At 44.9% G+C, this 15,259-nt stretch overlaps 1 protein-coding gene across 1 annotated transcript in view; it reads right to left on the bottom strand.

Moving 5' to 3' along the window:
- Positions 1–52: 52 nt before the first annotated feature.
- The window catches only part of Zyg11b (zyg-11 family member B, cell cycle regulator), a 52,867-nt gene continuing 37,660 nt past the window's right edge, over positions 53–15,259 (bottom strand). The window contains exons 7-14 of the mRNA XM_021661079.2: positions 15,128–15,227; positions 14,841–14,891; positions 11,833–11,994; positions 11,691–11,738; positions 9,242–9,439; positions 9,072–9,124; positions 7,146–7,243; positions 53–5,616 (exon numbers count right to left, since the gene is read on the bottom strand). Of these exons, the coding sequence (XP_021516754.1) occupies positions 5,426–5,616; positions 7,146–7,243; positions 9,072–9,124; positions 9,242–9,439; positions 11,691–11,738; positions 11,833–11,994; positions 14,841–14,891; positions 15,128–15,227 (901 nt within the window). The 3' untranslated portion in view covers positions 53–5,425. The remainder of the gene's footprint in view (positions 5,617–7,145; positions 7,244–9,071; positions 9,125–9,241; positions 9,440–11,690; positions 11,739–11,832; positions 11,995–14,840; positions 14,892–15,127; positions 15,228–15,259) is intronic.

Raw genomic sequence — 15,259 nt, forward strand, 5'->3', positions numbered from 1 at the left:
AGGCTCTGCTGTGGTAAAGAGCCGTCCTTTCACACAGGAGTAAGAAGCTGCGTTGAGTTTTGCACATTTTATTTTTTAAAAAAGTAGAGTAGTGGGAAGACAGAAAAAGGTTTTCCTCTGGCAATTAGTCATCATAGTGTCTTGGGTTAAGATCTGGAAACAAATGCATGTACCACAGAGTTCATGAAATGCTAAGTAACACAAAGCCATGATGAACCTAAAACCCAAATGCAAAATTGTCTATCCTACTCTTACTCCTCTCGCTGGTGGATTTGGCATTATTACTAAAATGAACACTTTGGGTTAACACTGAAAATTAAAAACGCATCGACACACAACAAATGACGACCAAACATCCAACAACCACGAGATTAGCAAAGTCATCTGAAACTGTCACAACAGACTTAGGAAGGACAGCAGTTAGCAAACCTCTCTGCTCAGAGCAGTTCTGACCCAAACACACAAACTCTCCACATTAACAATATGCAGATAAAACCACAAGGGCCCGCATCAGCTGAGAGTGGAGTGGGCCTTTAACCTACGCCTGCAGTGGGTTAACAACTGAAATCACCGTGAACGTCCCTCAAGAACCAACTACTAAAACTGCGAGGAGACCCTGCAGGTCACCGTTACAGAACAGTTTACTTCTGTTCCCTCTTCTCCCTCTTGAGCCTTGAGTACCCTTGCTTGCACACGGTTCTAGGCTCCCGGACGAGGAGGGTGCATTTTAAAACACTAAGCCAAGCCTGGCTCGGTTCACTCTTACAATCCCAGCACTCAGAGGGCTGAGGACAGCCTAGAGTAAAGGCTATCTCAAAAAGGCAAAACCTCGTTGGGTATGGTGGCCCATGACTACCATCCCAGCACTTAGCATGAGAGTGAAACAGTGCAAAGTCATCCTCAGATACGTCATGAGTTTTTGAGACCAGCTTGGTCTACAAAAAAGATCCTGTCTCAAATAACAAAACCAAACCAAAAACTGGGCTGAATTTACTGTTTGTTAATTCACCCCATTTTGGCCCAGTAAACGTTTTCATTAGCATGTTACCAAAGGGGGAAAGTATGGTCAAAGGGCACCAGAGACAGACCAGTGTTATTTTAACACATTCTGTAATTTCAAACAGCCACACGGAAGAGACTAATAAGTCAGGTAGGCAGTGTGCTTGGGGAACACAGGCAGGACAGTTGAGAGTTCCAAGCTAGCTCTCGTTACATGAGACAAAACAAAAAACCAAAAAACACCAGTAAGTAAAAATATTGACTAGGAAGAGCACAGACCAGAATGAAAGGATTCATTAGTAAGAGAAACTTCATTAACTGGATTTTTATGATTGATGCATTTTTTTTTCTCCTCTCTTTTTGAGACGAGGTCTCACTAGGTGGCCCTGGCTGTCCTTGAACTCACAGAAATCCACCTGCCTGTGCTTATGCCTTCAAGCGCTGGATTAAAGGCACGTGCCAGCAAGCATAGTTGGTTGGTGGTTTTAAACAACATGGATCTTTGATTCTTTAGAAACAAAAACTATAGAAGCAAACTTCTAAGATGGTTTCATTCCTCCTCACCCTGGATAACCCTGACTGGCCTTTGCTGCCCAGGGTCGCAAGCAACAGGAATTATGGCCAACTCCTGAATTTGCTGGTCTGATAGGATTTTTTTTTTTTTTTAATCCTCAGTTAAGATCAGTAGCTGCTGTGTCCACCCCTACCCCCTATTACCTCTTTTTGTTTGTTTTTGTAGACAGGGTTTCTCTGTGTAGCCTGGGCTGTCTTGGACTTTTTGTAGACCAGGCTGGCCTCCACCTCACAGCAATCCACCTACCTCTGCCTCCCTGAATGCTGGGATCACAGGCGTGCACACCGAACTCGGCTCCCTATCACTTCTTCATTTGTTATTTTATCAATAACTTTAAAATGAAAACACTAAGAATCCTTTCTCTTTTTTTGATAATAGGAGTTGAACTCAGGGTCCCTCACTCCAATACTGAGCTGAGTACATTCTCAATCCAGAAGGAAAACACATCTCAGCATATAAAGATCTCAGCAACTTACTCAGTGCACAAAAAAACAGATGCTTTCTTTGATTTGCTATACTTTATTTGTTTACACTCTTACAAAGTCTAATTCCATTTCCTTTCCGGGAGCTGTGTTGAGGACTGGGGGCCCTGTGTGTACGTATTTTCTTCCGCAGATCCAGGCCTTGCCATTGCTGACCCGATCGTCTGTGTCTAAGTAGAGTGAGGAGTTCAACAGGGTCACTCAGGTTAGTCTAACCTGTGTCTGAAAGTGCATCCCTAGGCCAGTGACTGGGGGGGTACCGAGTGCTCACATTATGGTCTCCAATTACAAGGGAGCCTTGTATAGGCTGGCTGGACATTCATACTGTATAAACATACACATGTATTTACTATATTTTTGTTATATGCAGAACTTTATTGAAAAATCTGGTGTGATGGCTTTAAGAAACATCCCAGAAGGCGGGCGTGGTGGTATACACCTATAATCCCAGCACTTGGGAGGCAGAGGCAAGTGGATCTCTGTGAGTTCCAGGCCAGCCTCATCTACAAGGAATCCAGTGCAGCCAAGGCTACAGAGAAACTCTGTCTCTTAAAACAAAGACAAAGTAAAACAGAAGAGCCACCCCACAGCCAGGCCCAGCATAGCAGTACATGCCTGGAATCCTCTGACTAACTCAGGGGTCAACTGAGATCAACATATACACAGCCTTGGTCTACGTGCAGTGAGAGTCTATCTTGATAACAAAAAACCACCACCCACCAAACGAAACGCAAACACAGCTAACATCTTGATATATTTGAGATACGATCAGTTACTTTGGGTTCGTGGTTTTTTCAGTTTTTCAATGTAGCCCTCCCTGGCCTGGAAAATATAAATTGAAACATTTTTTGAATCGTTATCTATCAGGTTATTCTGAATATGTCTATAGGTTTTTTGACCATTTCTGCTTTTCAGATAGGCGTCAGGTAACCAATGCTGGTTCTGAGTTTGCTAAGGAGCTGGGAATACGGAGGTTACAGGTGTAGTCCTGTAATAACACACCTGGTTGGGTGTTTCTAAAACTCTGTAAACGAAAGGCTAAGTGGCCGGTAGGAACACACTCTTCCATCCTGACATCTGAAGCCAAAGTTCTCAAGTATCCCGGAAGTACACTAGGGAGGCTTGGTTGTCAGCACCCCCACTTGCAAGCGGCCGCACACTATCCTATTGTCAGAATTTTGCCTTAGATTGGGGGAGAAATGTCAACAAAAAGCAGAAATGCCTTTGGAAGAATTTTCTTTTCTCTGAAATATGTTTAACTATGAAAAATGCATCCTTTTGTGGTGGAAGCTGTTGAGACAAGCACCACTTGGTAGCCCAGGCTAGACTCAAACTTTCAATACTTTGTCTCTCCATGGTGGATCATGGGTTTGAGCAACCACCTCAGGCGAAAATGTGTCTGACAACTCTAAAAATCCATGAACCAATGATGGAAGAATTAGACCACAGTTTTATATGGCTTTTTGATAATTCCATGTATCTGTTTCAGTTTGATTCAGTATTCATCCCTATGAAGGAAGACTGAAACATTCAAGTATGAGTGTGACAGCAGTATGACAGCATTACACACGAGTCAGACATGTTAAAAGCACATGAACAAATCAATCAGCTTATTGGTTGTATTTACAGACTGGGTCTCTCATAGTCCAGGGTGGCTTAGAACTCACATTCTTCTCACCTTCATTTTCCACGTACTAGGATTAGCAAGCCCCAGGCCCAGCTTACGCTAGCTCCTTTCTAAACTGAAATATTCCTGACTTAAAGGTCTAGTGAAAACATTTCAGACATACACAAATGTGTCAGAAGAGAGTTCAGATCAACCCTACTCTCAAAACAAGACACTGTTGCACCTACTAGTTTTGAGATGGGGTCTTGCTATCTAGTCCAGGCTGGCCCTGAATACCACCTGCTCCTTGGTGGTCTGGATTGCCTCGGGCTCCCCTTCAAATAAAACTTTGTTCTGTTTGGTGAGAAGGGCTCCCCAGATTGCCCAGCTGGCTTGCAACTCTGTGGCCAAGGCTTACCTCCGACTGTAATTCCTTCTGTCTCACCCTTTTGAGTACTAGATTATAGGTCTGAACCATCTTAAAATGAAAATTTTAATGGAAATTGAGTTTGTTGATAACTTGCTGCCTCCCAGGTTTATAGGATAAAAACTAATTCTTTATTATATCAATTATCTTTAAAAAAGGCAACTGTCTAAAAAACAATCCAAAAACATTTCCTTTTATCCACATTTAGCCATTCAGCAGCAGCCTGCTCTTCTGCATCTTTTTCTAACATGAACACATAATGAAGACACAATAAATGTCACTCTGTAATACAGGCTGGCCTCAAACTCACAGCTCTCTTCCTGCCTCAGTCTCCTGAGTCATAACATTACAGGCATGAGCCATGTATTTCTGACAGATAAACGTATTTGAACAGAAGAAAAGATTAACTTTTTGGTGTATGTGTGGTGCTGGGGATTGAATTCGTACATGCTAAGAATACACTCTACCACTGAGCCACACCCCAACTCAAGGTTAAATTTTTGCAATAAGTTTTCTGTTGTCAATTGTACCTTAAACAAAGTAACTCTATGAATAGTCTCTATTCCACTGAAAAAGAATGACCTTGGGAAAGAAGGGATAAAAATAGCTATTTTTAACCAATGACACTTTAAGAATGCACTTGTTTACAGCATGAGTGTCCCAGCGAGGCTTCCACGCAGGGTGCTGTGATGTTTATTCTGGCGCTGAGGGAGCATCTCTAGAGTGTAGACACGTCCCCTTCGGAGAACGGCTTCTGCTCCAGCCTCAGGAGCAGGACACCAGGAGAACCTGTTCCATTTTCAGAGCTAAAGCACAAAAGCAATTTCTAGATCCTTTTCAACTCTGTCCTTCTTTCATAGTTTTTCTTTCTTTCATGTTTCTTTGACTGTCATCCAGGCTCCTGAGAGCAAAGAGCTACCAGAGAGACATCTTATGAAAGATACAGAGAATGGAGGCATTTTTACAGAAGCAATATAAACTTATAGCTGAGACAGAGCTGTAGGCAAGGCAGCAGCCCTGCTCTCCTGCAAGAAATGTCTGCGTTAAGAGTTCGTGCAATTTATCATGAAACTATAGAATCTCAAGCACAGGTTAAGTTCAAACACTGAAAGATTTCCTAAGAGACGATAATGAAGGAAGACCTTTCTTGCCTCATAAGTTAAAAATCACAAGACAAATCAGGCTGCTCACATGGGCAGTACTGTACATTCCTAATCCCAAATGGGTCACAGGACTCTTCCCACAGACGCCCCCACCGACACCAGAGCGCACGCCACTCCAAATGAACCAACCACAAAAATGATTCCCACTGTTGATTCTCCAACTATCTATGGCTATTAGTTCAGTCGGGCCTGGGGCTGCTTTTTGCAGGGAGGGGGCCTCCCGTGGCGCACAATGTGTTTCTCTAAACTGTCCAGAATGGCTACAGCTATCTGTTGGACGTAGGGGTCTGTCTGCTCGTGCTCTTTGATGTTATACAAATGCTGCAGTCCTCCTTCTTCAATCAGCATGCTGCAATACCTTGAAGCTGAAAGGAAATATTGAGAGTGTTTTGAAGTTATCCCACAAACGAAACAAGTTCTTCAGAGCTTGAAACAAAACAACAAAAGACACATCAAAGGCCATGCATTTTTTAGACAGGATCTTACTATGTAGATTTGGTGGTGCATGAACCGAAATCTACACAGTAAGACCCTGCCTAAAACAAACAAACACCCTCAAAAATCAGGGGTCCTTCCCTATCAACCTCTATTCCCTTAAATTCACGAATCTTAATAAAAAATATTATGTGTATGGGTGTTTTATACATGTATGTCTGAATACATTTTGCATGCCAAGGCCCTGAGAAGGACAGAAAAGAGTATCAGTCCTCTGGAACTAGAGTTATGGATGGTTTGAGTCACCATGTGAGAGCTGACAACCTTACTCAGGTCACCTGGAAGAGCAGGTGCTACTCCTAACTACTGAGCCATTCCTTTAGCCCAGCTGGTTTTTAAGTATGCCTATTCTCTCTCTCACACGTATACACACCCTTTTGTTTTTTGTTTTTCTTCTGAGACAGGCTCTTGTTATGCAGGCCAAACGGCCTTTGAACTTTCTCCCACCATGCTTCAATTTCCTGAGTATTGGAACACCAGTGTGCCACCAAGCAGATCTGCCACGCTCTCTGCTTTAATTCATAACCTCAACCTCTTACCTTTTATTTAAAAAGTCAGTGTCTGGGGGCTGGGATGATGCTTTCGAGGGTGTGGAAACTTGCTGTCCAAGAAGGAGAGCCTGAGTTTGAAACCCAGCATCCACATAAAAGGCATGACCGTGTGTGTGTGTGTGTGTGTGTGTGTATGTGTGTAACCCCAGTGTTATGTGACAGAGAAAGGCAGGTCCCAGGAAGTCTCCGACCAGCCAACCTACCAGAACAGCAAACTCAAGGTTCAGTACAGTAAGGCAGACAGAGGTAAAGACCCACACCACCTCCTCCACTGCATGTCAAATGTGTGTGCACGGATCCACGTGCACTCAGAGTTGCAAGCACACCACATGCACACTACAAAGTAAACACACTTAAAAGTCAGTGCAGCCGCGGCTGAGGCACACAGCCTTAAGCCAGTGCTTGGGAGGCAGACGCAGTTGGATCCACTTGGGTTCCAGGCTGGCCTAATCTATGAATTCTACTTGAGTTTGAGGCCAGCCTGGTCTACAAATCGAGTTCCAGGACAGCCAGGGCTGCACAGAGAAACCCTGTCTCAAAAAACAAAAACAAAAAACAAATGTAGAAGGCTTTCTGGAGGCTGGGGAGGTGGTTTGGCAGTGAAGAGCACCGCACGGCGGCACGCAACTCCAGTTCCAGGGACCCTGGATAGCATGTAAATGTTGTAGAGACATACATGCAGGCAAGGCACCCATACCCATGGTATGGCTAGCCTGAGCCACACAGAGTTCAATGCCAGCTTCCCAGGACTAAAAAGGGAAAACTCAAAAACCTCTCACCCCCGCTTCCCCCAAGTCACTTTCTGTAGAGAACTTCATTTGCACCATAGTTCTATTTTCGGTACATACGGTTCTTGCTGCAGACATGCTGCATGGCCCAAACTGCCCACAGCTGGACTCCTGGCGTCGCGAAACACCCAAGTAGTGGGAAAAATGGATTAAAGGACCTAAAGGTTCAAAAAAAAAAATCAAACTCATATTTTATACAAAGTATCATTTTTAAAGCAGCGATTTTTACATCTTTAAGAAAATACATGCCACTTCTAGACTGGCAGGAACACTTTCAGAGAGGATTACACCGAGATACACCTTGACACAGGAGAAGAAGGGAGTGTGAATCTTTCAAAAGGTTCTTTTTCATTTTTGGTCTTCCCCAATTATATTGGAAAAAAGCACACTCTTTGTTTGTTTGTTTGAAGACAGGGTTTCTCTGTGCAGCCTTGGCTGTCCCAGACTCACTTTGTAGACCAGGCTGGCCTTGAACTCACAGAGATCCTCCTGCCTGAACAGTGATGGCACACACTGTGATTTTCAGCACTCAGGAGGCAGACAGCAGAATCCCTGTGAGTTCAAGGCCAGTCTGGTGCAGAGGGACCCTTCAGAGCAAGCTCTCTCCTTCCACTGTGGCTGAAAGAGCTCTACCTCAGACTGTCAGATACTCTTTACCCAGGGACCATCCTGCCCACCTGCTTCTGTCTCTTGAGCGCTGGCATTATAGAGATGAACCACCGCACTGGGCCTTAAGACACATACTTTAAAGACCTTGTTTTGTTTGGCTTTTTTAGAGATTTATTATTTACACAGTGTTCTGTCTGCATGTGTGTCTGCACGTCAGAAGAGAGCACCAGATCTCACTATAGATTGTTATAAGCTACCATGTGTTTGCTGGGAATTGAACTCAGGACCTCTGGAAGAGCAGCCAGTGCTCTTAACCTCTAAGCTATCTCTCCAGCCTCCAAAGACCTTGCCTTGTAAAGCAGAAAACTGGAGACAGGGATAACTAGCAGAACACCATGAAGAGGGTATAGAATTTGCCTGTACTGATCTAAACAAATCTGTGTTTCAACTGTGGAGGAGCTAGAGAGCTGGCTCAGCAGCCAGCAGCCAGCAGCCAGCAGCCCCGGCTGCTCTTCCAGGGGATGCAGCTGAGGTTCCCAGCACCCACATGGGGGCTCGCGGCCATCTGCAGTTCCGATTCCGGAGAACCCGATGGCCTCTGAGGGCCATGCATGCAACACGGTGCACTGACAGACAACCAGGCCAAACTCCCTTACACAGAGTTAAAATCTCAAAAACTGAAGCGGCCAAAATACTGGCACAGATGAAGTAGCCCACAAAAGTAAGCTGTGATAAAATCAGGTGGCAATGAGAATATTTCAGACAAGTTGCCTAGCTTACCAGCTAACTGTCATAGAAGGACTACCCTTCCAGAATGCCAGTTCTGTTGTTGTTTTGGGGGAGGTAGGTTGGGAGCTGAGTGATAGGTCTCATGTACCCCAGGCTGACCTCAAGCCTGTTCTGTAGCCTAGGATGACCTGCAACTTCTGATCTTCCTGCCTCTACCGCCCCATCACAGGCAGGGGCTGTCACATGCAAGTTTACGTGGTGACAGGATCACAAACCCAGGGTTTTATGAAGGACAGAAATCACTCTGCCAGGCATATAACCCCAGCCCTCTTGGTCATCTTTAAAGAGCAGATAACAAATTTCAGGGCTCTGCCTTCAAAAACTACAGAATAAAGAAAGAGATGATGACTGAATAGTAGAAAAGAAGTCGAAACCCTTTTTTATTTTTAGCCGCCCTGAGATAGGATCTTGTCCTGCAGACCAGGCTGGCCTGGGACTCAGCAGTCCCACCTCAGCCTCCTCGGCACTGGGGTTGTGAGCATGCACAACAAGCAGCCATCTGACTTTCCTCAAACCAGTGCTATGACTGGACTTGAAGTAAAGACTGTACGAACAGCAGCAAGCTTACTTGATAATCATGTTAATTACCTGTATGCTACCATCTCACACTCTGGAGTTGGCCACTTCAAAATAGCTGAATGCTGGAAGACACAAGACATAGGATATACTATGGTATTTATTTTTAACAATTACTTCCTTATGAAGCATTCATATTTAACCATTACAAATGTAGCTTGTGTCAATCCACACGACCGTACCAAATCATCAAGAAGAGAGTTCCTCTGGCTTCGGCTCAGGGTCCACGCTTGCTCACCCCTGGAGATAAGGTGGGCAATGATTCCAGCCGCAAAGTAACTGACTTCAACCTCAACACTGTGCAGGAGACTGCTGATGTGGTCTATAAAATCCTTCCACATTAATTCAGAATGCAGCTCTTGTACTTCAGCTATATTGTTCTGGGAGGAAAAGAGGTACAAAAGTCAGCCTTATACTGGGGCAATGGCTAAGAGAACTGTTCTCAGACACTGGGTAACACACACTAATGCTGATCTCTGAGAAAGCATGCAAGCTGGGCAGTTTGCAATTAAGGTAAGGGGAATCGTAGTAGCTTGAATGATTAATGGCCCCCAGCGTTGGATATCTGAATACTTGGTCCCCGAGCATCGCCTTGTTGGAGAAGTTTGTCACTTTAAACTTTAAAGGGGGCACACTTTAACGTTTCAAAGCCTTGCGCCATTCTGGTGTGCCCCTTCTTGCAATCCAAGATGTGAACTGTCAGCTTCTGTTCCTGCTGCCATCACAGACTCTTTTTTTAAAAACATTTTTTGAGCTTTCGAGATTTTTTTTTTAATGTGTGTGAATGCCTGAATATATGTCTGTGTACCAGTTATGTGCAGTGCCTACACGGGACAGAAACGGGCATCAGACCCCCCGGAGCTGCAGATGGTTGTGATTCTCCATGAGGGTGCAGGGACTTGAGCCCAGGGCCCTCTGAAGAGCAACCAATAGTCTTAACTGCTGAGTTTCCAAATCACCGTCGCATAGGAGGGCTCCACTTCCCCAGTGCTAGCATTAAATACTACCAGGCTCATTCTTTTCTTTTTCTTCTTTTTCAAGACAGGGTTTCTCTGTGTAGCCCTGGCTATCCTGGAACTTTTTCTGTAGACCAGGCTGGCCTTGAACTCAAGCCTGCTTCTGCCTCCCGAGTGCTGGGATTAAAAGTGTGTGCCACCATTGCCTGGCCACACATTTTATACAGTGCTGAAGATCAACCCAGGGCTTTATCTATGTTAGGCAGGCACTTAACTGAGCTACATCCTCAGTTTGATTTTTTTAACACAGACTCTTCCTAGGACACTAGGCTAGCCTTGAACAAACTATGTAGCCTACCCTTGCCTTGAATACTATGATCTTCCAAACTCAACAGCCTAAGTTCTATGATTACAGAGGTGACCAGGCTCCAATAGTTCATTCATTCACTTACTTATGCTTCTCTGTCTCACTATGTAATCCTGGCTATCTTGGAACTCACTATGTAGACCACAGAAATGTGCCTGCCTCTGCCTCCTGAGTGCCGAGATTAAAGGATACACCACCACACCGGGTTTGTTTCTCTAATTTAATAATTATATTTCCCACTGTCGCCAAATGGTCAAAAATAACACAGCACCACCTTTCTGTATTTCTTTTGTTTTTTAGACAGGGTATCACTACTGTAGTTTAGCTCTGAACTCACAAAACTCTGCCTATACTACCATACCCAAGCATTTCTTTCTTTCCTTTCTTTCTTTCTTTCTTTCTTTCTTTCTTTCTTTCTTTCTTTCTTTCTTTCTTCCTTTCTTTTTCTTTCTTTCTTTCTCTTTCTTTCTCTCTTTCTCTTTCTCTCTCTCTCCTTCTCTCTTTTTTTATTTGTTTTTGGAGATAGGGTAGCCCTATCTGTGTAGCCTTCGCTGTTGTGTATTTATTCTGTAGTCCAGGCTGGCCGTGAACTCATGGAGATCTGCCTGCCTCTAAAGGTGTGTGCCACCACCACCTGGCATGCTTGCGTTCTCTCTCTATGAGTATCATGTGACCCTGGCTATGCAGCAGAGGATGCTTTGAACTTCTGATTCTCCTGTCCCCACTCTTTACCTCCAAGTAAGAAGATTACAGGTATATATAATCTCATTTTTATACTTTATACTCATATTTTATATAAGCACCAACTTTATATGATGCAGAGTCCAATGGAACCCAGATTTCATGCACGCTAGACAAGCATTCTACCAACTGACTTACATCCCAATTTATTTATCTATTTAAAGAGTGAGTGTGTGAGAGAGAGAGAACAAGAGAGAGAAAGAGAGAGAGCTCTCTCACATGTGGAGGTCAGAGGGTATCTTGCAGGCATGTACTCTTCTATCATCATGTGGTTTCTAGGACCAACTTTTTTTGTTGTTTGGTTTTGTTTTTCAAGATAGGGTTTCTCTGTGTAGCTCTGGCTATCCTGGAACTCACTCTGTAGAAAAGGCTGGCCTCAAACTCACAGAGACCCTCCTGCCTCTGTGTGCCACTGTGCCCAGCCTAGGTTCAACTCTTAGCATCAGGCTCAGCAGCAAGCATCCTTTCCAGCTGAGCAGTCTGGAGGGCCCAAACAGCAACTTCTAACGTACACACTCAGACAGAAATAATTACGGCTTATAATTTACCAGGAAAGGTTTGTCTTACCAAGAGCCCTAGAACTTTTTGTTGAATGGATGACTCGGTTGGGAAAGACTACAAAAGAAAGAGAAAGAAACAAGTATAATAAATAATAAATAAATGCTCAGAACCCAGTCATGTCCAAACAGTCAGGGAGGCCCGCTCTAACCTCTAGAACCCTCATGAAGAGCTCCAACCCTTGATTCTCAATGAAGTGTCTGCACGTGGTTGGGGATTCATCTGTGAGGTTCCAAAGTGCACTCAAAGTAAATTTCAATGTCGTATCCACTGAATTTTGATTCGTTTTCTGCTTCACTATTTGAAGAAGTTGCTAAAAGAAAAAAAGGATTAAGTTTTCATTATGAATTATCATAATGAGATTACCAATGACCACAAATCCACAAGGACTCATCTCCTCGCTTAAAGCATTCCCTGTAAGTGCTCTAAAAAGATAAACTGTATTTATTTATTCAGTGTGGGTGTGGGCACCCCCATGCCACAGCGCGTGTGCAGCGCTCTGGAAACAGTTCCGAGGAGTTGGTTCTCTTTCCAGCAGGAGGATCGTGACTTGGCCAGCGTTGCTGCTGTGTGAGTGTTTCTGCTGCCGTGCTGAAACACCACGACCGACATCAACTTGGAGAAGAAAGTCTATTTCACTTGACAGCTACAGTCTGTCATCCAGGAAAGCCAGGAGGCCACTGAGGAACACTCGGCCGCTGCTCTCTAATACAGCCCGAGCACTGTGTGTTCTGAAGGTCTGCCGTCCACAGTGAGTAAGGCCCCTCCTCAGCAGCCACCAACAGGGGAAGTGCACTAGGCAACTGCCTCCAGACCAATCTTCTGGAGGCATTTTCTCCATGCAGAGCCCCTCTTCCGCAGTGACTGTAGCTTGTGTCAGGGTGACTAGCCCTGGGTTGCAATAGCGATACTTCCTCAAGAAACAACACAAAAACAAACTAGGGCTAGCAAGGTGGCTCCTCAAAAAGAGGTGCTTCCTGCTGAACCATCTCACTGGTCTTGAACCAACTATGTTAGTCATAGTGGATGTACCATTAAAATAAAACCTGGAACTTTAAAAAAGGAAAAGGGAAGCCAGTCAGTGTTGGTGGCGGGGGTGCACCTTCATTCCAGCACTGCGGAGGCAGAGGCAGGTGGATCTCTGAGTTCAAGGACAGCCTGGTCTACAAAAGGAGTTCCAGGACAGTCAGAGCTACACAGAGAAACTTGTCTGGAAAAATTAAAAAACAAAACAAAAAAGAAAGAGAGAATGAGGGAAAACAAAGTAGTCCTTATTAACTTACAGTAAATGATACCTATAGTGCTGTTTTAAAGGGACAGAAACTAAACCTAAGAAATATTAAGTAATTTGGTCACAATCAACTTGGTAAAAGAATTTGAAGGCCCAATTCTAAAAATTTCGAGTTTTCTTTAAGAAAAAAGGAAAAGACAGCTGTAACACCTGGGACTTGAGAGGCTGCAGCAGGAAGACAGTCACAACCTCAGGTCCCTCTTGAGCCACACACACAGCGGTGTCACTGGGTAATAAGATAGTGATGGCTCTAACGTGTCTTCTTGTAAACTACATCTATCTTAACTAGCCCAGGAAATGCACTTTGCGAGCCAGGCACAGTGGCACATACTGTCAGCCCCAGCTCTTAAGAATAGCTCTGGGTTCAACCTCAAAACCTCAGACTTAGCTGTCACCACCAGTACTGTTGCCTCTGCACACGTGAAACACATCAAGTAGACTGCTTTCTTACAATCTCTTCATGTACATTCAGCCAGCACTGCTGAGATAGCCCTCTTACTGAGACAGTCTCATAAGTAGCCTGGGATAGCCTAGACCTCGCCAAGTCTGGTTTGAACTCACAGAGATCCACCTGCCTGTCTCACAAGTGCTGAGATTAAAGGCAGGAACCACCATGCCTGACTCCAAAAATGGCTCTTTTTATTTATTTTTATTTCCAATAAAATTAATATTATTTTATGTGTATATGTGTGTGTCTAAGTGTATACGTGTGTGCCACACGTGAGCAGCTACCCATGGAGGCCAGGAGAGCAGCGTGTCCCCTTGAAGGAGAGTTGCAGGTGATGCGGGCCACTCAGAATGGCTGCTTTGAATTGAACCCAGGTCCTCTGCAAGAACAGCAAGCACTCTTCACGGGAGCCCTGGACTGACTGTTAGCTCACAGCTGTTTGCATCTGCCAAGGACTAAAGCTACACCTAAAAAACCAAAAACCAAAAAAGGGCATCTGGCCTGGGGCAATGGCTCAGGGGCTAACGAGCACTGGCTGCTCTCTGCAGAGGGCCTGGATTTGACTCCCCGCGTTCACATGGAGGCTCACAACCACCCCTAACTCTAGTTCCAGCTGTCTGCCATCTTCTGACCTCTGCAGGCACCAGGCATTCACATGGTACACGTTCATACACGTGGGCAAGACTCATACACAGAAAACAGAAAATAATACAAGCCTGGCATAGGCATCAATCTCTTACTCTACAAGTGAATTAAAAAAACAAAACAAGTTGAGTATTTTCATGTAGAAAGGTGAAGAAGCCTGAGGGATGCTCAGTGGCTGAGAGCACTGTCTGTTCTTCCAAAGGTCCTGAGTTCAATTCCCAGCACCTACACGGTGGCTCACGACCATCTATCACCCCAGTCTCATGGGATGCCCTCTTCTGGTGTGCAAATGTTCATACATACATAAACAAACACGAAGAAAAAGTGAAATAATTAAGAAATAGAGAGAGAAAGAGGCTGGGATCGGGGTGGTTCCATAGTACAAAGCTGACCTCGCAAGTGTGAGGCCCTGCTGAGAGCCCCAGGGACAGGCACCCACACCTACTCACAAGACACACCACACCACTTGTCAGGAAAAGAAAAGAATCCTGTCAGGGACTGGAGAATGGCACACTGGTTCAGAGCACTGGCTGCTCTTCCAGAGGACCTGGGTTCAATTCCCAGCAACCACATGGCAGCTCACAACATCTGTAACTCTAGCCCTCAGGGATCCAATGCACTTTTCGGACTTCCAGAAGCACCAGGCCACCTCTGCATATTACACAGATATACATGGAAGGAAAGTACCCGTACACATTAAACGCATTTTTAAAAGCTTTTTAAAAACGACACCACACTCTACCAAGTGGCCTAAAAAGAGGGACAGTGAACTCACCCTGACGATGAAGAGCTCAGCACCAAGCTGTGCAGTTTGTTCCGTAGAGAGCTGGAACAGACACAAAATAAAGCAAGCGTTCAGAATTGACTGGTTTGCGCTCACTCTGACACCATGCCAGCTTCACGGCCAGCCTGGAATAGCCCCCGCCTCCAGCTCTGCAATACCTAACAGTTAACTAGGCAGGCTAGTGGGGAGGTGGCTAGCTTTTCTGGGGCACAGACGGGGCAGTGGTGGCTGCATTGAGAGACAGCTGCCTTTAGGGGTGCTCAGCAAAGCTCAGGTACCTTAGCTGCCAGGATGGAGATGATGGCGACGGCCATCCTTTGCATGTTTTGATCTTCGTGGTTGCAAAGCCACTGCATGACAAGCTTGGCAGCCTCAAACCTGAAAACACAAGAGACTTTCCTCAATCTTGG

The sequence above is a fragment of the Meriones unguiculatus genome, chromosome 12 (assembly GCF_030254825.1).
Source record: "Meriones unguiculatus strain TT.TT164.6M chromosome 12, Bangor_MerUng_6.1, whole genome shotgun sequence".
Taxonomy (NCBI): domain Eukaryota; kingdom Metazoa; phylum Chordata; class Mammalia; order Rodentia; family Muridae; genus Meriones; species Meriones unguiculatus.